General features: G+C 33.8%; 2 protein-coding genes across 2 annotated transcripts; both read right to left on the reverse strand.

Moving 5' to 3' along the window:
• Window positions 1,147-7,113, reverse strand: LOC109844318 (proteasome subunit alpha type-6). The gene is made up of 9 exons (XM_020413308.1): window positions 6,919-7,113; window positions 6,737-6,831; window positions 6,563-6,644; window positions 5,525-5,621; window positions 4,601-4,659; window positions 4,324-4,406; window positions 3,472-3,567; window positions 1,868-1,927; window positions 1,147-1,451 (listed from the first exon to the last, which is right to left on the reverse strand). The coding sequence occupies exons 1-9, from the start codon at window positions 6,992-6,994 to the stop codon at window positions 1,359-1,361; spliced, it is 741 nt and encodes a 246-aa protein (XP_020268897.1). The 5' UTR covers window positions 6,995-7,113; the 3' UTR covers window positions 1,147-1,358.
• Window positions 14,465-22,874, reverse strand: LOC109844178 (polyadenylate-binding protein-interacting protein 7-like). The gene is made up of 6 exons (XM_020413139.1): window positions 22,569-22,874; window positions 20,253-21,099; window positions 18,099-18,507; window positions 17,918-17,988; window positions 17,478-17,602; window positions 14,465-15,005 (listed from the first exon to the last, which is right to left on the reverse strand). Exons 2-6 carry the CDS (start codon window positions 20,967-20,969, stop codon window positions 14,717-14,719), a joined length of 1,611 nt encoding a protein of 536 aa, XP_020268728.1. The 5' UTR covers window positions 20,970-21,099; window positions 22,569-22,874; the 3' UTR covers window positions 14,465-14,716.

Consider the following 24,105-nt stretch of genomic DNA (forward strand, 5'->3'; position numbering starts at 1 on the left):
TAAAACAAAATTGTTATCTACAAAGATTAACTAATAAAATATAATTGTTATCTATCTTTTTTTCATTGAGTAAATCAGAAAACACAAACCTATATATGATATATTTGATTGAATTACATAAAAATTTTTGATTTCTTATAAGAAATCCAGATTAATTTGTCTTTTGATTGAGATTCTTTAATTTGAATTATATACAATTTCCATGAACTGTGTCATTCAAACAATATCTTTATATCGGTTGTGAATCCATCTTGCTATTATAGCTTTTATAATTTTGCATCTAATAATAATTTTTACTACCATGACAAGATACTAGATGTTTAATATTAGTTTTTTATTTAGCAGCCTTTCTAACTTTCGTGCATGATATATTAAGAATCAATATACCATAAGTAAATATTATATCCTAAGTACATATTTGAGAATCAATAATGTAGAATGTATTATTTACTAATATTTCCTAAGCCAATACGCCACATGCAACGCACATGTTACACACTACTTTACTTATAACATTCTTCAACAGTTTACGGAACAAATGAGGGCTGAGGCCTTCCGTCTTTAGCCCAAAAATGGATATTGCACTTTGCAAATGTGTAGATTGTAGTAAATAGGGAAAACATAATACTAACTGAACTAATTGGTGGACCGTAAGTGGACTACTATGGCGCAAATATAATACAAATGAGTGTAATATAACCATTTTAATAAAGGTTATTAGCATTTTAATGCCGCAAAGTCTCGTTTTTTTAACTTTAATATCATGAAATTCTATTTCGACAATTTTGAGACCTAAAAGTTTAAAAAAAATGTTAATTTAAGAATATCGACATAGAAAAGTGTATTAGAAGCAAGTTTTTTTTTATTAAGTTTTTTTTTCTGATTTTTTGACTCTGGGGAAGGTGAGGAATAAAATCAAGGATCTGGGTTAGCAAATTATCAACTCCATGTCAATTTGAAAATTTTGGGGTATCAAATTGTCAGAAGATAACTTCAGGGTATGAAAGTTAAAAAAAGGTGAAACAGGGGGCGCCGGGAGAAGTTCATCCTCCAATTTCTACAACCAAAGCCTCCTGATTCCTCAAAACGACGAATGACCGGGGTAAATAAGAAAACAGCATTACGAAGAGTTTTTGCAACATGGCATTGACATTAGCCGCATCCAAAGAAACCAATTTGAATATTTACCATTCTACAGATCATTTTGTTATCTTAGATGTAAATAAGAGAACAGACGAAGTTCGCATCAACAGCACAAACATTTCTTGAAAGAACGACCGAGTTCATCCCAAAAAGTACACTAATACTGTGTAGAAAAAAAAGAACATACAGTTCGAAATCGATAAAACTTCCCTTCCTTAATCTCGTTCGCTGATTGCTGTCAAGTGCTCATCAATCTCCCCCGTCGATAGCACTTTAAAAACTGGATCATCTTTCTTCACAACTCCCACCTAACAAACACAAGTCGAAAAGAAAGTCAAGTCCAAGAGAATGATGATAGTGGATATATATGACAAAAACAACTTCAGGGTGCTCTCAATATAGTCAGCAAAATAAGATATTGCATGAAGATACAGAAAAATGAAACAATAAATATTTGAATTCGTTAAAGAAATAAGCAAAAGCATGTATTAAAAAAGACAAAAAAATATATAAAAAAGTAGATAAAAGGTAAACCTTGTTTATGCACGGATGCCTGGGAGCACCCATACACACATACATTTATATACATGCATGCATGCATATACGAGAGTTCTCACGTCATTTATATACACACATACATTTAAATATACGCAAGTTCTCACGTCATTTAGCAAAATAAATATAAAGAAACAAGAGTGGTGAATGTGACTAGTAGGATGAATACCTCAATTTCAGTGGCCTTGAAGTCCTCCTGAAGAACAGATTGCAATGCAGATATAGCTGTCTGGAAAGAAAAAAAAGAAGACAAGACACAAATTTTCTCAGCTACATAGCAGCATGGAAATTGATCAGATAATGATCATAATGATAACCAATATACCAAAGGATTCGTGAATATGCTAACCAAACTAAAGTTAAATCTTTTAAATAAAAAATACAGCTCACGTAAAAATAATTGAAACTAACACGTAACAATAATTTATTCGTCCATTTATGAAACATTTAGTGTGCTTTGCCAGCAGAGAGAGGGAAGGAGGTGGAAGTTCCAAAGATGCATACACCCAACAGCTGATTGGATCTGGAGCACAAACAAGAATAGTAGCAGGAAAAGAGAACAAGCAGTTTAAAAGTCGATAAGAATTTTCCTATCATGCAAAAATAGCTTCGAGAACATCTAGCTTCTGAAAAAATTACTTCAAAATTTCAATTCTTTTTTTGGTCGCAGATTGCACTGATACGAATAGATAGATGCAATCATGCAAGTAAAAGCAAAAGTGAGGGGAGAAAACACCTTTTATGGTCTCTCTTCAGGATGACTTCACATTTAGATTGGCCTCGCACCACCAAAGAACTGTTCCCCATCAAAGGGAAACGGCTTATCTTTTTTTTTTTAATCAGATCAGTAATTGGTCACATGAAAGGATATACCTTTAACTAGAGAGATCTAGGTTTACATAGAAATATTTGTTTCCTAAATCCTAAGATTGATTTAGGAAGACCAGCCATTACACTAAGGCTACAAAGAATAAACTAAATATTTATAAGATAAGAAAAGAGTTGGTAAATATTTATATTATCTAATAAAAAAAAATCAAATAATCCTAATTAAATCTAGCAGAATCCGAACCTTCCAAATTCTAATCAAATCTACTTGCCTAATTTCACCTCCAACAAACTTCTCTTTTTCCTAGCATGAATCAGTGTAGGGTCATAAATACATTTGTCTTCAAATTCAACTCGTGTTGCATCATGGGCCATAGAAAAGAAGAAATATGTAGATGCCAGTATAGATGTGAAAGCATTTGAGAAAAAATAGAAATATAAGAGATCCTCTGATACTTGTTAAGAATGACAAATGGAAAAAAAAGGCTCATGAAGGGAATGGTGCAAGCAGAATAAGAATGTCAGCATCAAGTTAGCACATGGCATAAAGAGGATGCTAATGTACCAAAATAAAAAAAAACTTTGGATTTTTCTGTTGCATACTAGCCCTAAGCCAGGACCTGAAGACCAATCTGTGTCGTCCTACATCGAGCATAATTGGATACAGGTAAGGAAAACACACGCACAAGTGGAAAATATCTGGAGTCAAAGCCATAATACAAATCACAAATAACTCAAACAACACAGATTGAAGTAAAGCAAAGCAAGATGAACATAAAGATTAAATTTAACCAAAACTTGAAGCCAGTTCAAGAAGACGAAAATCAAGAAACCACCAAAAAGTAAGAAGGCTATCATAAATTAAATAGAATGTATAGATAAGAAACAAACAATGTATTTCATGTAACGGAAAATGCCAGTACGTATATCAGTCAATCACAGTACCTGCACGGTTTCGTCATATGAGAATGAAGGATCATTCTTCATCTTCTTCTCCAAAAAGTTAATTGCTTCTTGCTCTTTCAAACCAGCACTTGTGGCCTGGAAACAAAATTGGTTTTCAGGTCAGCAATGGTGATTTTTTATTCCCCTTTTTTTTTAATTTGAATCTACTGTCCCATTTGAACATGTAACAAGACCAAGTCCACGATACCCGATAAGAGAAACCAGAAGCTATTAGTACTGTCCCATTTGAACATGTAACAAGACCAAGTCCACGATACCCGATAAGAGAAACCAGAAGCTATTAGTGAATACAACAAACAACAAAAAGAACGACCAAGTCCACGATACCCGATAAGAGAAACCAGAAGCTATTAGTGAATACAACAAACAACAAAAAGAACAAACAGGTCTCACAACATTAATTTGTGCAAATAACTTAATAAAACATGAATTGGTGTTAGGAAAGATGTCAGAAACAGAAGGCTAGGATAAAGGCATAAGATAAATTAGTTTTCCTTTGCTAATCTTCCAAATATCATACGAAGATGTGTGCATGGTTGTGGTCGTGAACACGTACGCTGTCTCTTGTATGCTCCTAGTCATTTGGGAATGACATTAGTGAAATTGGACCAGAAGCTGGCCAAATCTCCGCTAAAGATGCAGTTCAGATGATGAAGATATTATAAAATATAGTTCTCTCAACTACATCTACGTCATGTACTCAACAAACATATGGCTCGTGCCATGAACGTCTCTAGCTGCAACCAAGTGTTGTCACCCTAAGTTTCAAGCCATTTATCTCATAAGAGACCAGATTACAGCAGGACAAAAGCGAAAAGTTTACAATATTACCTTGTGACCAAAAAAATGACCAGCTGGATCACATTTGAAGAGTTGAGGTCCATTTTCTTCATCAATACCCAATATCATGGCAGCTACCAACAGAAAGTAGGAAAAGCGATAGGTGAAAGAAAAAAGCATAATCAGTGGAATATATGAAGTAATTAATATAAAAGAGAAGTGAGAGATATAGAATGTAGTCTAAACTGACCACCAATGAGGCCACACAATGTTGCAGTATGAAATATAATTTAGTAAAAAAAAGGGAAAAGAAATAAATGCAACTGACCCACTCCGAGAGGTCTCATGTAAGCATGTTGAGTGTATATTTGGGATTTATCTGCAATCCTACACAAAATTTGGAGAGTATGTAATCAATTAGATTGCGTCCCAAGCACTGTAGATTTCCAGAGCATGTGCCAATAACTTTTAGCCAAATCAACGAATAAAACAAATTAGAAGAATTAGTAAATTCATCTCACTAATAAAGCAAATAGACTGTACCATGAAAGTAGTGAGATAAATGTATCCTAAATTACCAACATCTAGAATAAATGAAGAGAGGTATATTTAATGCAAAGCTTCAACATTTGCTTATGCTTACATTCATTTATTTGCAGTAAAAGTGCATATAAATAAGTAATGAAATAGTAAAAAATAGAAAGGTAGGCGAGGAAAATGCCAAAGGATATGTTTTCTACATGCATCCAGAGGGGGATGGAAGAGATTTTCTCCCCCATTGAAGCTCATCGTATATAGCTATCTGACGTTTGTGCACAAGCCCAGTTGGGACTTGAATTGCTAGGCCAGGGAGTGATAAATGCATGCATGTATCAGGTCATCGCCAAGTCCTAAGTAGATTGATCACTATAATATGCACTTGATACCTTCTATTACTTAGCAGGATGGTAATTGCACCACTCTAGATTTAAAGTGTGAACATATTCATCTCAGATATATTGTTCTCATTTCATCTATATCGCCAGTAAGTAACCAGTGTTGCTTTATCGAAAAATCCCTTAAATATATAGACTTCAAATGGGAGAATTATATCCAGCACAAGGCAGAAAGAATAGTTCTGTTAAAACAGTACTACACAAACAAAAATGAGCTTGTTTCATAGAATTAACATTCATAAGCTCAGGCATAGACGAAGAGAGCAATAGACCTCCATATATGAAACCACGTTGATAGCTAGGAGAAGTAACCATACCATTTTGCTAATACATCAACAGGCATTTCATACCCCCATTTGAATCGAAACTCGGCAGCTTGGTTCCTGGCTTGAGATACCAGAGACCTTGCATCAGCTGAAAAAAAAAAAAGAGTTTCAACTACATGCTCACCATGTCAAGAAGTTAATAACCTATATTGAAAATGTTCAATTGTAAGATAGCCAATATCTCCTAGCTATTCAATTGAGAGCAATTCTGGACCAGATCATTGACTTTTTTTCAACATACAATATCACGAGTTCACATAATCCATAAATACTCTACTTTTACGTAGTGAAAGGAATAGTCTGTCAGATTTGCAAGTTACCCAGGGAAAGTTGTATATATAAGGATATTATCTTGAAGCTTTACTTGAGGGCCTTCTCAGCCTCTTGGTAAATATTATTTACAATATCTAGTTCACTGAAAGGTTACAATATTTTCTTTCCAAAACTAACTAAATTTTTAGTCATTTCACCCATTCATGGAGTGATACTTAGTCCATTTCTTCTTTCTTACATTTGCTAAAAAATTACATCATCTTTTCGTTTTTAAATTATTAACTTTGTATTGTTAGCTTCAAGTGACCAAATAAAGTGCACATTAAATATCAAACTTGATTTTTATTCATGATTGATTGACAATGAGGACATCAGGAAGATATCAGAATCAGATTACATTAGTAAAGTAGAAACTCCGAAGCAAGACTGAGTATCTACATTCAGTCATAATAGCAAATACTGGAATGAACATGACTTCACTATGAACCTAGTACATCAAACTCATTGACTATATAAGTTATTAATGTCCACTCCTTGGATACTACTATTTAACAATCTTTAAAAAAAAGAGATCTCAGAGATCGAATTAATCACATAGACTTACAGACGATGTAGAAAAGCATCTCAAAATCGATATTTTCTCCCAAAATGTAATTAAATCAAAATTTGATTCCAGTATTATTAATACAATATATCCATTTTGACTCATAGAAAGCTTCCCCCGATCCAAATTCGAGATAAGGGTCTGAACATAACCTGTCATTCCAGTCGCCAGCAAACCAAGATACGTGGTAATAGGAAAAAGATGTGTCACGCTAGTTTGATCCAGTAACTTATCCTGCACCAAAAATTCCCCCAAAAAAATTTCAAACTTTAAAATTAATTCAACCTCAAATCAAGTTTTAGTAACAAAAACAACAAATCACTCACCGGAACTTTCTTCTGAGTGACAACGCACACGGAATCCTTCCCTCTGACTCCGATCGACGTGATACCAGATGCCTTTACAGCTTTGAAAGCATACTCTGCATCAAATTCATAGAACGAAATCAGCCATTACAACTGAAACCCTAGAATTTAGAGAATCGATCTAAAGAAACCCTAGGGCTTACCAACTTGAAAGAGGCGGCCTTCAGGAGAGAAGATGGTGATGTGGCGATCGTATCCAGCTCCGCTTCCTCGGCTCATGGCGACAGAAAATCCTAGATGCCCCGATCGATTTCTAGGGTTTTTTGTTTCTATTGGGAGCGCTGACTGTAAAATTTGGAGAGCTTTTGGCTTCCGCTGCAAGAAAGTAGCAGAGCGAGACACGATGCTGGAACGAATTCGGGTTCGGATGTAGACCAAAGACGCAAATAGTCAGAAAGATCCGATAGCCCGATATGGCCGTTCGTATATCAATCGGTTTTGATATTAAAATTGAACCCGAAAATTTAGTGGATAGTCTCCATACATAATTACATATGAGAGTTTTTGAATGCATGAGAACGGTAATAATAGAGAGAGGTATATTAATGAATAAGATGTATAATTCATTGTAGTTTCACGTGTATTCATTTTATTTTTAGTTTTACTTATTTGAAATGAATATCCGTCAAAATCATTTCACTACCGGAAACAATAAATAATGTGAAAAACATTTTTAAGTAACTATTTAAAAGATAATCATCTGTATGATACATGAGTCACATCAATAATAATTATTTTCATAGAAGAGAAGATAAGAATGATCGACACCTGTCACAGCTCGGCAAACATGTTAAGTTATTGCGAGAGCATAGATTTTTTTTTTTCCCCTATAGATTATGTTAAGTAAGAATAAATAATTGAGAAAGACTTCTATAAATTTGAATAGTGTGACTTTCTGCGTTTTTCACCCTTTCAATTGCCTTAAAATATGTGTTGATGTATGTTAGAGCTTGATGCCTATTAGGTGATTGAAAGAGGCTACATTTTTTTCCTCATACGAGGATATTTGGATTCAAAAGTTAGATTTGCAATTAAAACATGGATTCTTGGACAATTGGTATTATGTATTATGTAGATAATAAAAGTATACTATTTACTATTAACTCATCAAATTAAATAATCATATTTATTTTAAAAGTACAAGTTCAAAAAAAATTCCCTTGATCAATTTATCATTCACTTTTTTAAATATTTTATTTAAATCTTAATCTATCATAATCATAATTATAAATTATACTCTATCTTACAAGTGAATTACCTATAGCTCAATAATTTAAAAAAATAAGATTAATAAGTTACATAACACCCTCAAATATCAAAACTTAACAAGATTTGATATTAACAAAAAAACCAAAAATTTTAAAAATTACACAAAATACTCTCAAATATTTAAAATTACACAAAACACCCTCAAATATCAAAACTTAAAATAACAAACATAAAATTTGGAAAATTAACAATATCATCTGAAGAATAAATTTTGTAATTAACACGCTCAGCATTTTAAAATTATAGAAACACCCTCAAAAATATAAATTACAAAAAAAACTCAAAACTTACAAACAACATAGATGAATTCTAGGAATTACCATCGGACTTGAACATAGATTCCCCCTTTCCCACCGTAAAAAGTTCTGTATTGCATCAATTAAGCCTCAGGGATGATAGAGAAAGATAATACCCTGTAAACACCAATGAGTTTAAACGATAATAAAAAGGTAAATAAATAATAAGTAACTAACATACTATAATACATTAATTATTGTTAAAAATCAAAAAAGTTTTAAAAATTACACAAATCACCCTCAATAGTTCAAAATTACACAAAACATCCTGACTTTTCAAAACTTAAAACAAAAAACATAAAATCTAAAAATTAGTAGTAATCCCCTAAATTTTAAAATTTATAATTAACACCCCCAATGTTTCAATTTTTTTTGAAATACTCTCAAAAGTTCAAAATTATAAAAAAAAACATGAAATTTGAAAAATATATTAATAGATTAAAATTTAATATTATTGTCTAAATAAAAGTAATTGCATATAATTTTACTCATAAGTTGTGTTAAACCTTAATGCCACTAGGAAAGAATCCTAGAGGGGGATGAATAGGGTTTATGCTAATCTAATCCGATTTAAATGCCAATTAAAATTTATTAACAAATATATTCTTGCAAGATAGATATACAACTAATTATGAGCAAGAATATGCTTCTTGCAAGATAGATATACAACTAATTATGAGCAAGAATATGCAATATGAACAAATGGCTATATCCTAGCAATAAGATATACTGCAATATGAACAAATGGCTATATCCTAGCAATAAGATATACTATGAGATATATGCAAGGATATACAAAGCACTCAAAGGTAAACAAACTAAAGTAGATAGTGGGTTATATAAACAATGACCAATATGCAAAGGCGATATAAGTTATGAACATAAAAAATAAGTGCGCCAATGCAATCACAAACAAACGATATGTTCACGAGGTTCGGTCCCCACAACCTACGTCCCCGCTCCTCACCTCGAGAAAATATTCACTATCACACCGGGTTTTCTACGCATACCCGAAAAACGTTTACATCTCACAATACGGTTTTCTAGCTAACCAAAAACTCTACACACTCGGTTATCAAGTAAACCGACAACTCTCACAAATCCTCACAAAGTACATACACAAGCTACAACCTCAAGTGTTGGTCCTCACGTATCGACTCCCTCAAGTGCTCGGAATTATCACCTCTCACTAGGCCACCGACGCCACTCCTCTCGGTATCGACTCCGTCCTCACCACACACTCATCTCGGTGTACAAGTGTATTACAAAGTAAACTTCACAATTAGGCTCACAATACAAATAATTTTGTTCTTTACAATGGATGAGAACACAATATAAGCTCACACTCTAAGTCACACAAACCCACAACCCAATTATATAATGTATGCAAATACAATAAGCTCAATGATTGTGTGTGTAAACAAAGAGTAAATAAAATCAATTAAACTTAATATAAATACTAGCTTAATAAAATGGTAACTAAACAATATAAATGTAAAGCTAGACCGAGTTTAGGGAAACTTCTCTATAGATAATAAGAGAGAGGGAGAAGAGTGAATGCTCAAACACCAAAGATGATCTCCACTTGCTCTTGTGAAATTCTCTTCACAAACAAAACTCTTAAACACTCTTTTAAACAACTTGTGAAATTCTCTTCACAAACAAAACTCTTAAACACTCTTTTAAACAAACTAAAACAAACTTTAAACTCTTGTTAAACTTGTTTAAAACAAACACTCTTTTAAACAAACTAAAACAAACTTTAAACTCTTGTTAAACTTGTTTAAAACATTCTCTTGGTTAATAAAAATAGTTAATGTAAAGGGGTATATATATAGGCTTGAAGAAACCAGCCCAAAAATCTAACAAAAACCCATAAAAATATTAAAATAATCAAATCTAGAAACTAGTCGTTACTGTGCAACGGCTCTCTGATAAGTTGACTCATGAGTCGACTAATGAGTCGGCTTATATGAGTCGACCCAGCAGAAGAAAAATCACAACTCCGTTGCACTTCGTGAGTCGACTTATGAGTCGACTCATGAGTCGACTAAACGTGCACAGATCTGAAATGCACAGAAAAACTCAACTTAAATCTGGGTTTAAAAATATCAAATAAATTCTAAAAATTATGAAACTTTGGGAGATGATTCTAGACATGATAATAAACATTCTACAAAAGCTGGTTTTCAAGAAGGACCTCCCAAATAAGAAATATTATTATTTTATAAAATAGTCCAAAACATGATAATGTAAACATATGAGTTTTGACATTTTAGCTTAACCATGTTTTGAAATATTACAAAATGATTATATAGACTTAGTAAAAGATGGATGCGATTATTGTTAAGTCCAAAAACCAATAAAACAATATTTTTATAAAATTACATATTCTATGCAATATAAATTCAAACATAATAGAGTATGAAACATATGAGGATGTATATGAATATATATTTGTTTCATATCTATGAAATTAAACCAAAACACAATAATAAATATGAAATATATAATTTCATATTTATATAAACTTGGAAACCAAAATATGCATGTATATATATATAACTATATATATACATAGAAACCAAATACGTGTGTGTGTACATATGATTGAGCTTAAAGTACCAACACACATAATATAAACCTAAACTAATGTTACCTAAGCTTGATCTTGATCTTTAATAAGCTTGACTTGGTACACATTGCAGATGAAGCTAGAACTTGGATCTTCAACTTGAATTGCATAGGCTTCACCCACTATTTCGCTAACCTCCATTTGATTTGATCGTTATGGCGCAATCCATCCATCCTCCAACGTGTTGTTTGTCTACAATTGATACAAAAACACAAACACTAGACAAGCAACATTATAAGTAAATTGTTTGTAAATCATCATCAAAACAAGAAGGCTAACAAGTTGGAGTATCAAAAATACAAAGGTAGTATTAATTGATAGAAGACTAAATCACTTAAAATTGATAAAAGACTATAATATAATAGTTTAGCATTAATTGATTATATTTTATAAACATTATTCTCTGGTGTTAGTAATATTCACAGGGTTAAAAAATATTCTCTGCTTTTAATAATATTTATAAGATTAAAAAATACAATGAGTTATGTATGAAGAAACAATTAAAAAGTTCAGATATATCCTTCAAAAGGATCTAGCTGTTTTCATTTTAAATGGAAAACTGAAGGAAATTTCCAAAATTCATAAACATACATGAATCGCTTGAATTGATATTAACAAGAGACATATCTATCAAAGAAGCCTCAACTGATTTCCCATTGGAGAACATATTAAACAACTTTTTCCAATCAAAGAAGAAAATGGTATTGGACATATATATATATATATATATATTCAACTAACTAAATAAATAAGAAAATGGTAAGTAAACTAAACAAACATCTATATAACACAATAAACAATAAGTATTGTATTTTTAAGTTAATATGCAGGGCTCATTCAGAACAAGCTATCAGGACAAAAGCATCTTCATCAATGCTCTTTACAAATGCAATAAAATTTAACTTATCGATATTAAGCAGACATTACAACATTCGAAAGAGGTATGATCTTAAAAAACATATTCTATAATTCACACAATTAAGCCTAATTAAAAATTACCAATATACATATATGCTATTGCACCTTTAAGGCAAAGATAACTACCAGTTATAGTAGATTTGAGTTGTGGCTTTACACTTGTAAAGACCACAACAAAAAGGTGAATATAGATGTAAAAAACAAGTGTTCAAATGATAAATATTGTAGAATATCTAATGACTTAGGACATTGCAAATGTAACACCGTTTAACACTGTGGAAACTCTTATTAGGTACACAACACAAAAATTCATTGCAAAGAAAAAAATATGTCAATCCTAACTTAACTTAAGTAATGAATTAGAAACACAAAAAAATTATCATATATATGAAACTAACTTTTGTTTTCATTAGCATTTGTTCTCATTCAAATTACTTGTAAAGTTAGATGAGAACATAAAAGAGAAATGAGCCCATGAAAAAAAAAATAGCATGAGAAATCTAGGTCCAGCCTGATGTCATAATCGATGTATGATGAGGACACTACTCCAAAATTACCTTAGAAAAAGATAAAAGTGAAGAAGGTTTGATCTTGACTCAATTAAAAATGAAAAAGAAAGAATAAAATACAATATTTTCTTAATATTTTACAGAATAACCTATTTTTTTGATTAAAATTAGGAATATTTGTAAGAGATTTTCGCTAATTTTTAAAAATATTTACATACTTATTTTGTGGATGCTTTTATCATATAAAATTATACTGGAGTTAGCATTCATGCTTAATTTATGATTTTCAATAAAGTCTATCAATGATTAGGAATAAAATCCATATTTTCTTTTGTGCCATTTAGCCACTTCTAATCAATTGTCTAGGCTTATTGGCTTTAATTATTCCTCTTGCTATTATAATGCTATTTTCAAGTATTTTATTTTCGCAACACTATACTTCATTAGGTAAAACTTCATTTCATATCGATCCAAATAACATGAATATTCAAATTGGCTTCACGTTGGTTTCATGTCAAGTTAATTATCAACATGAAACTTGAATTGGGTGTAGTCCATTAAAACGAATATTAAAGAAGATAAATAGCCACAATATTAAACTTTAGAGACAAAAGTGAGAAAAAAACTATCAAATTGAAACCAAAGAAAAAATTTTAGTAAGAAAATAAACTAAAAATAAACAATTATGATATTTAACCAATGCACGCGCATAAAAACTAGTGGTACTAATAAACGTAACTCTTTAATTAATTAGTGGTGTTCTAATTCATAAATCGGTAAAAGCAACGTTAACCTTCTATTATTCATTTATTTAATGCAATTCCTATTCGAACCAAACACATCTAAATATCTCACCCATCAATTTGACAACCTGTGAAGAGTAAAATTATGAAACGAAAAAAAAAAAAATTTAATTAATCAAAGTTTGATTGTGGGCTATAATACGCTCAAACAATCAAGATTTTCAATTAATCCTTCAATTTTCTTTTACTTTCATTCCCGAAGAAATCTTGATTGGGCGATAATGAATTTTAATTACATATTTCTGTTGATGAACCATACACAACATAATTTGACAGTGTTTTGAGAGCTTATATCTCCATGGTCAAGCGTAGGCCCGTGAATTTATTTTATAGACCATGGAGAACCTGCACAACTGGACCGAAGGCTCGCGATCAAGATTAATCAGCTCATATCATCATATGGAGATCGACATGTTTATAGGGATCGAGGATAGAGAGCATCACCTTTCTCATTACATCATGTTTTGAGAACTCAGAAGCGAGAAGCTAAGGGGCTGTTTGGTTGTTGTTGGTAAAGTTGTGTATTTATGACACAACTTGGAAAGTTGTTGTCCACCTCGTCAATTTTATTTTTATACTTTTCTTTGTTTGTTTTTTATTCTATTGGAATCATAAATTGTTTGTTTGTTTGGAAAGTGTAAAAAATGGTCCCTACTCAAATGATCATATTGGTTGGAATTATTTTTTATTATTTTTTCCTGACTTCAATGTAAGCTTTCTCCTAAAATCATATCTTTTTTTTATGAAATCACTTTATAAGCCACATCAGCACATGAAATCACTTTACACTATTTTTCACAACTACAAACAAACAATTGAAAATGATAAAAGCTGACATTGGGACCCACTTTTTTACACTTTCCATCCTTTAAATGGTAAAAACATACAACCAAACAGCCCCTAAGGCACTATAGACAGCAAGCACACGAGCTGCCGCGAATACGGATATGCAAGATTCTTGAATGATTTCTGAATGAAATTTTGTATTTTGAAGGACGAGAATGAGCTCTTGTGTTTCTGTAAATGAGAATGTTGGAATCCCGTCAACATCCCACGTTCCGTGATGGGCAAATTGACATAACAAGCACGTGGTCAAAAACCAAAAAAACATTTACATAAAATGCTTTAAACAAGCTTTAAGAGAACAAGAAATTGGATAAACCTAGACATAACAAGCACGCAAGCGCTTAAAACTAGAACAGAAACATCTAAAATTCTATATTGAGTATAAACAGGATCGAGCTAGAGCACAAACAAGAAAAGTCTCAAGAAAAAATACATTGAAAAAAAAAGGTCAGGCTAAAAGTGTACAGCCTCAGCACTATCTGCCAGGAAAATTTACAAGAAAGAGTAATGTGAATGCCACAAATTTGACAAATTTTACACTGATCTTAAACCTACAAGAAGCTTTCTGTTAATCCTCCCCATTCCTACACCCATATACAAGAGATCACCCTATGGTTGATTTTTTTCCCCATTATTTTTTCTCCTTTTTTTTTCGTTTTTATGTGTCAGTATATAACAACACGGAGTAGGCCAGGCTGAGGTTGGGTAAAATGAAGGCCTTCTTCTAAAAGGTACTGCTCCACTGCAACAGGGAGCCTGGCAGGAGTGCGTGCACCTTTGGTGTGGTGGCCCGTACCGACACAGATCATTGCCTGTAGTCGTTGGCCTGAAGATCTTGCGGTGCTCCTCAAAATGCTCAGCTCGTGCTGTAGAACTTGGATCGCCTCGTTCACATGAAGCCCATGAAGGTCTATTAGACCATCTTGAATTCCTGCATCCAGAGTACTTGGGTTCCTGCAAAGAAATATTCATGGAGCAGTTACTGTCATACTCTAATAAATAAATGATTAATTGATGAAGGCTTTCTTATTATTGACTTGGTAAAAACAATAAACTGTTTTTATTGGAGAAAATTGCTACGAATTTTTCATTAAACTAGCATGATTGATGGAAGTTGGGATAAGTTGTCACATGTTCCAACTTGACATGTTTCGGACGATTTTCCCCTCATACAGTATTTATCTTCTATAAATTACCTCTCCCCAGTTTTCAAGGGTAGTGTTGACCTTTTATCCAAGTTGTTAATGTCATTAGTAATAATTTGTTAAAGGCATTTTTCTACAGCTTTTAAGATTCAAGGTACTCCTCTCCATAAACAAACTTTATAGCAGTTTTGTGAATAACTCCTCAAAGTTTATGGTAGTTTTGTAAAATCTATCCAACAATTAGATGAAGTAGTTGGATTTTGCAATGGAGAATTTAAAAAAAAGACCATTTTAAAAAATAATTAGCAAAAACGACCTTTTTTGCTAAATAGTTTTAATTCAAATCAAATAAAAGGTAACAATCCATTTAAACTCAATCAAGGTCACACATTTTAAATATGTAACAATTTAAAAGGAATTGCCTGGATTTGATCCAAAACCAAACCAGATCCAAACTCAATCCAAAAGTCTCACTCAGATCCTTGGTTGTAGATGTCGACAGAGACTGAGACGCGCTCCATCCCGGACTTTTGGCGGGCGAGGCTGACCTTTTTGTGGGCGACGATGAAAGGGCCATCGGAGGTCGCAAGCGATGGGGAGACGACGAGAAGGAGAGAGATGAGGAGGAGACAGAGGAGAAAGCTCGATCGAGATCTCGCCATTACTAGTTAGGGGTTTTCTTCGGAGATTCTCAGAGATCAGATCTCAAAGTTTGTAGAACTGGTCATTTTGTAAAGGAGAAAAGTTTAAAACTAATCAACTTGAGTATTATCTAATACTGCACAAAAAACACAGTGGACTACTAGTCCTGTGTGTTTTGTGAGTTGTGCTTAGGCGGTGATTAGTGAATGCTCCTGTGTGTTTTCAACACCAAATTTTGCGAAATTGACCTCTTTTTGGCCAGCCTTGGTGAAAGAGGTCGATTTTGCTAATTATTTAGCAAAAATGTCGTTTTTGCTAATTATTTTTAAAAAAGGGTCTTTTAAAAAAATTCTCCTTTTGCAATACTAACAAAAAAAGTCAGACTTTACAATTGCATGATTTGCTAATGCAAACAGTTTCTGTTTCTGAAATTTCACATGTGAATCAGTGTCTGAAATTTCACATGTGAATCAGCACTATGAAATCTTCATACCTCCTAATGCTTGTAGATAAGATAAACTCTCCAACTTTCCAGACAGTACTTGTTTCTTGATGCTACACCATGCATTTGGCTTGTGTGATGCACATAGCAGAGTGTATATGTGTATGCATGCAGACATGCAAGGGAGAGGCATAGTTCTTCTCTTAAAGCTTTTTTTCTACTATAAAGTCAAAAGGGTCATCTTAATGGGTAACAATGCCTTGCTTTTCTTTTCGGTGTCGTTTAAGATTGAGTGTCGGAAAACTGGCCTAAATCCATGGATCAAATAACGTTTGCAGCACCAACATAAAATTTCCCTTATACAAATAATACAGGCAGTTCTTCATGTGCATAACGAGCACACTTACATAAATTGATCAGATACATAACCAGTATTGAACACACTGGCTTCTCTGGTTCTTAGTAAAACGACCTCGCATTTTGGAACAAACAAGCTTAGAACCTTATAAAAATGTCCTTATTTCATTATTCATGACCTGCTGGTAGGGAACCGTGTTAAACAGATTGATATCAAACTGGCTGCATTTCTCATATCTTTGATATCAGACAGACTGCATTTCTTATATCTAGCTTATTTTCACTAAAATTGCATACTAAAATCAATATTAAGTAGTGTTTAATAGAAAAAATTAAGTCAAGACAACGTTTAAAATCCTTTTATTTGGAGATTGCTTTCACTAGAATTGCATACTAAAATCATAACCTTTTTTAACTACAAATTTTCAAACTAACAATTACTTATTTCTAAAAAAGAAACTGAGAACTTCAAAACCTTGGGTTTTAGTTCTGAATTCTCGTAGTTTAAAACAGCAGCATGGACATACAAGATTGCTTTCACATGAGCATGTGTGATGTAATCATTCATCCTATATATTACTTATATTTTAGGGGGCATTCAACTGATCCATAAGTGTGACTTGTTGCTAAAAATATTCACGCTACTGAGGAAAAACCCCCAAAATCAATTCAGTGATGAGCACGACACGGTGAAAACGAGTTCCACAAAGATAGACTTTTCTTCATAACATAATTGAGAAAAAAACTATTCGACTAAACATGAATAGACTATTCCAAAAGAGCAAACATGCCAGCTATTTGAGGTATGCCATGTAAAGAAAGAGCCAGAAAACAACCAACCTTTGACGGTAGATACTTTCCCTAGCTTTACCATGAGCTGCTTTCATTTGCATGTTGTACAACTGTCCTTTCCTGCTCAACTCCTTAGCAAGGGAACCATTGCCAATCAGATAAGCTTGTCTTGCCTGCAATTAAAACCTAAGGCTTAAAGGAGTTCTTATATTATCGCATGCAATGACAATAGCTAATAGAATAGTTTTGTCAGAACTGCAGAGTATTATATATCTCCATAAATCTTAATAATACAAATCTTCAGCCATTGCACAAAACTTATAACCATGCGACCAGATCTACGAGAAGATTAAGTAATAAAGAAAGCACTAACACCTGCATCTCTTTAGTCATTAAGAATATTTGCAAAGGATTTATTCAGAAAGTAATTACTATAGTTACCGCAGATTCACATAAAGTAATTGCCTATGACTGTAGTTACACAATACCTGTTCAAAGCATGCATTTCGAAGGCGTGCATAATCACGAGCATCTCCCCTCAGTTCTGAGTAAAGATTTGCTGCCATGTTACCATTAGGGAGACAAATATACGTGCAGGAAATTAGTAGGCCATTTTAAGGTATAAGTCATCGATATTAAACATGCATAGATGTTCGACTTGAGTATTACCCACTGCATCGCCAGTCTCAAGCCAAACAGGCGCTGCCCGACCAGCAGCAGAACTTCGTCCTTTATCTCCGTACGGAACTTTAGTGTTACTGTTGTATGAGCTGTTCAAAAGCTGTGAGCTTCTACTTGAACTAATAAATCCGTCTGCGGGTCTGTTCCTCTCATACTTCCTATGAGCAGAATCCTCGGAAGCAAGCTTGCGAACAGTTGACGCAAAATCAACTGTGCCTCTAGATACATTGGAAGAAGATCTATATGTAAAAGCTGATTGAAGATCTTCTCCATCCAACTTTGACATCCCACTGTTGCTCTCTGCTGCAGTGAGTGCAGGAAAGTCGAGCATGTTAAAGCTTGGAGCTTCTGATGATTTTGGGTTTGCATTCTGACAAAAATTAGCATCAACCTGAAGCTGCAAATTGCAAGTTAAATAAGTTTACATGAAATTTCAGTATAAAACCAAGTGTTTCTTTCTCCCATCAACATGACATCATATAACCAATATGCAATTACTGTGCACATCACATGGCACGTGATGACATTACTTTTTGCAGATTTGCACTATGGCAATTAGGTAGATATTTGGAGTCATCATGCATAACATGAAACGTCAAAACCATGTCCAATAGAGGTACAGCTTGTTATGTTATCCCCTCTACAAAGACTTACATATTTTAGGGATTCCCTATACCCATAATTATCAGTTATTTTCTTTCTTATACTCTCTCTCTCTTCTGTTTTGCTGAGCGCTCCCAAGGTTTTCTTTGAGAAAGATACCATAAAGGGTGCGTTTGGGGAATTGGTTATGGGAGAAGTTTCCATCTTTCCTACTCATATTTATCCCTGAATTCAATGTCTGCTTGATGGATGTGGACTGTTAATGTGAACCACATAAATCTGTGTCTCTCTCCTTGTCATTTATTTTCTAAATTGTGTTCTTGGCAGTTCGTCATAACAGGTGTTAGTATACTCATTAACTCCTCTATAGATAACTCATTCTATAAAGGCTTCTAATCGAGTTAGCAATTCTGGTAATGCCCTAATTAAACAACTTGAGATGGAGTCCAAAAAGTGATTGACAAACAAAACAATAGCCATAATGTAGGATCTTAACATAATTACATAGCAAAAGCCAATTTGTCCTTGTGGTAAATAGGAATACCATGTACTGCCACTCCATGTAACAGTTCGGCTGTAAGCTAACCAGGGTGCCCTGTTGATAGCACCAAAGGTACAAAGAATATTCAATTGCAACAAGAAGAAGAACCAACAAAGCAGGTTAAAACCTATAGCCTTTTAGCAGCAAAATGCCAACGAATGTGATTTTACTCAATAAGCTAAAATTAGATGCCATACAAACCTGGCATCATATAGTTAATTTGGCTAGTAGGCTGCATGTTACACGATAACATTATTAATAAATACATAAATATTTCTATTTTTAACTCACCAGCAACTTCATAGAGAAGCTAGCTTGTTTCTCCTACAAACATGTTTCCAAGTTCACATCTTTACATATTGATGGCATGCAGCCTATATCTTTCTGCTAAAAATCATTCCAATCGAGAATTTGAGTGAAGTTGAAGTTCAGCTTACCCTACAAGTAAACAAAATTACGGAATCCTCACTCCCTGGGAGGCAGGGGTCAAATTTGTTTATTTTCTAGTAACAACAATAGAAAGCTTTTGTGGTCAAGCTCAGCTCACTTCAGATGGAATTAATTATCCACTCTGTTTTGATCATTATGCTAATTTGTTCACTTTCAGAGATGGAATTAATTTGCCAATCTGTTTTCCTACAACCGTGCCTCCAAAGTTCATACTTCATATGGCTTTACAATGTAGCCTATATATATTGCACTATAACTTGTTCCCATTGAGAGTTTGAATAAAGCTGAGTTCAGCTTACCCTAGAAGTCGACAACAATTTTGGAATCCTCACTTCCTGTGTGTCAGGAGTCAAGATTGTTTGTTTTCTACTACGTTTTCTAAGTTTTCTAACAATAACAATAGAGACCCTTTGCAATCGAGTTAACTTCAGTATGCAATTAATTTTCCATGGTGTTTTGATCACTCGTAAAAAAATAAACATTCTGGAAAGGCAACCCGCTTGGACTTCTTCAGTCAGAAACATATAATTTAATAACTTTAATCATACCTCAAGTTGAGTTAGGATCTCCACAGTTAAGTTTAAGTCACAACCATTTGCATAATAAATATCCGCTAGGCTCTCAGCAGCAAAACCAGGAAATACAGATGCCAAATATTCCACGGGATTGACCGAAGCATCATCTAAAATAATCTGCTCATTTAAGGAATCATTCAACAAGCCAGAACTGGAATCTCCACTGTAATGATGCCCCTCCCTTCCATTTGTAAAACGCTGGTCACCATTTACAAACCTTTTGTCCCATTCACTAGCAGAAAATGTCATAAAGGTATTTGATGGTTGATTTTGCTTGAAAGTAGATCCTGCATATCCAACCTTCTCACCGATGTCGAGATCACCAACTTCATGAAATATATCCTGGTCTGTACCATATAATTGGTTGTTTACCGCTGTAAGGAATCTGGAAGTTTCAGCACTGTCATGCAACGATAAATTGGCAAGCGAAAGTTGCCCAGGTGTGTGCCCCTCTTCTTCTACCATACTCTTGAAGTCAGGAGTTATATCATCTGGAAGTTGGTCACGCCAATACCTCTGTGCCTCGTCATCTGATTTATTTGAAACATTGGATTCCGATCGATCAAGAATTGAATTTGCAGAAGGTCCTGGAACATCCCATCTGCTAATATCTGAGCTTTTGATGTTTGCAGGTGGAGATCTAAAGGCTGAAGGAATGAACTCTGCTGCATTAGGATTTAATGAAGTCATTTTGCTTGGTGAATTTCAACTTTGAGTCCGTGTCGCTCAGAAAACCTTTGTCGGAGAATTATTTTTCTTCGATGGACTTATATGACGTCTCTTAGAAGGAAAAGAATTTGAATACCAATTTATCCAAAACCTACAATTTAAGTTCAAAATGTCAGAACCAACTAAGAGAATATGCCTCCAACATAAATCTGATGTTTGTAGTCAGGCAACAATATATTGGCTTAAGCATTTTATGGGAATCTAGTAGTTAGTCGGCTACATGTTACATAATTACATTATTAATATAGTACAAATATTTTCTGAAAAAAATATAGTACAAATATTTCTATTTTTAACACATAAACTTCATAAAGAAACTATAATATTTTTAACCTACCCCAGGCCTTGACCGTAAGTGAATATGGAGGAGGATTAATAAGTCAAAGGAATACCATCTTAACTCGTCGAAGCCTAATTTTCCAGTCTCCCTGTTTAATGCACATTAAATGGAACAGGGTCAAGTGTTTCCATCCTCTAGGGCTTTCACATCCAATAGCAATGTCCCCTGTTTAGTTTAACTAACAAAGGAAGAGAAACTAAAGACTTCTATGTTTGTGAATCCACCTACCTTTGAAACTCTGGGATAGCCATTTCATTTATCGCAATTTGAAGCAATCAACAACCTTTATTTTGAATGAGACTTAGTTATAAATAAAATGCGAACCTAAACGTACAAAGTGAACTTGACAAGTGGTTATCATATATTTTTATGAAGCCAATTCCGCCCACCACAACCATGCCATCTCAAACCAACCAAGAAAGCTCAAGACCCTCTAAATATTCTTGAATAACTTTCTGACAGAAAAAAAAACTAAGAGGACAATCCACAATTTTAACCACCCTACATGCCGGCAACTTGAAAGTAACAATGAGTATCTCAATCAGTACCACAACTTCAGTTTCAGTCAATAGAAAGAGTTATGCTAATCTACTATTCAGAATTGCTCATAATATCGATTTTCCGATGCAACTTTTTTTTTCCCAACAGTTCGACATTTCAAATGAAATTTCTGAGGGAGGAAGCATTTATAGGATTTCTTTTCAAAGTACCTTCCTTCAACTTGCAATATTTGGAGTTCAAGTGCGGTCCTACTGCCATCAAATTTCAAAAGAGATCCGTCAACTGTTTAAACTTTTCTCCACCAAACTAATTAGGTACACTCACCTCTCTCCAATTTGATTATGATATCATTTCCTTAAATAGTTTGCATAGTGAGAGAAAAAACGAGAAAATATGCGCTACACAACTTTCCTTAACTAACTATTTCAGTATAACGCTCCAACAACCCATTATGTTCACCACCAAACAATTCCAGAGCTTCCAAAACCCCAAAAAAGAATCACAATAAAACTTCTCTTTCGAAGTTGTGGAAGTTAATGCAAGTAACATACTTCATAGCCAACAACAATAAATAATGTCAGTTGCAACCTAAAAAAGCAACCTTTTTCCCCTAAATTAAAAACAAATTCCCCAGATTCGCATCTATCCATAGATTTCCACGTGAAGCTAAACAAGGCCAGATCTAACAAAAGAAAAACAGAGGATTTAAGATCGCAAACCCTTGCGGAGATCGACGAGAGGATGAACCGAAGAGAACTTGTCCATAAAACGCGCGAACGAGGTCGAAGGAGAAGATTGGAGAATCTTTGGCGGATTCCTCTTCTGCTTGTAAAAAGATTCGATCTTGCTGAAGGGAAGTTGAGAGATTTTGGAGGAAATTTTCTAGGGTTTTAACGATTGAAACCCTAATCTTGGATCGGGGGCGATGACCACAGAAGGGGGACGGGGGTCTTGGGCTCCTCTCGATTGGGAAGCGGCTCTCAGCCTCTCAGCTCTCGACCTCTGCCTATCTGTTGACCTCTTGATTAAAAAGATGACTTTATTGAGGGCAATAACACTATTATTTTATTAATAGTAACTTCCAGCTGCGACTTGTAAAAAGACTTCTTCAAGGACCGAGTGGCCTGGCCCAATAGGATTGCAGTAATTTCCTAAAGGTTATGTGGACATGTAAATGGGCTGTAGTTCGTTATTTGTGCTATTGGACCGTGTTTGAAATGCATCCGAAAATTTTACTTTTGTAAATTCAAAAATTGCCGCTTGGCTATAGGTTACGAGCTCGTGTTGTGCTTCAATTAGTTTGAGGCAATTTTAACAAATTAAAAAAAAAATCTTTAGTCGCTAGTGCACGAGTTTGAAATTTTCAGAAGCTTGGATCCAGTCGCGTGAGAAATTAGACAACACCAGCAAATGGCCTATCATTGTTGTTGCGATGTAAACTGCAGTTTTTTTTTTTTTAGAGAAAATATAAATCTTATCAGAACGCTCACTATATAGAACTCTTTGAATCCTACATATTCATATTGCGATAGTATTGTCTAACACATAACCCAAGTTATTTTTGCTAGTTATGCACTAGAGGAAACTTGTAACTGTTGAGTGGAAATTTAGACATCCAATCTTGTCTACGGAGATATATACACATGAATTAAATGGTTTCTGATATTCATCGGGCACCGTCAGAACAATTGGATGAATTTGCTTCATGTTCAGCATTTTTAGATTCGAATATCCTATCAGTTTTCTAGGAATTGGGATAATATTGAGGCGCAGGTTGAATCTCGGTAATAGCACTAGGGCTCGAACTCGAGCTCTCCCTCAAGCAGAAGAGATAGGGGTGCACTCGGTCCGAATACGGATCGGATATGATGCTTATCATATTCATATCCACTTACACATATCGGATACGGATACGAATACATCTACCTTGGTAAGGAAAATTTATAACCATATCCGCTAAAATCAGATACGATTATGGATATACATACGGATATATGATCGGATATGCATGCGGATACAAAACGGATATGAGAACACTAGATAGTATGGAGAAAAACATAGTTCATGTGATACAAAAGAGTTCGCTAAAATATTCATTATAATTGAAAAGTTAAGATTAGATATTTTGTTCGTCAAAATTAATCACAAATCCGTAATCTAAGAATCAAAATTGTCGTAAGAGTATGACTGTAAGAGTATGACTAATATGTATTTGGATCTTTCGGATACAGATACAGATATTTCACTACAAATCAT

Source organism: Asparagus officinalis, chromosome 6 (assembly GCF_001876935.1).
Source record: "Asparagus officinalis chromosome 6, Aspof.V1, whole genome shotgun sequence".
Classification (NCBI taxonomy): domain Eukaryota; kingdom Viridiplantae; phylum Streptophyta; class Magnoliopsida; order Asparagales; family Asparagaceae; genus Asparagus; species Asparagus officinalis.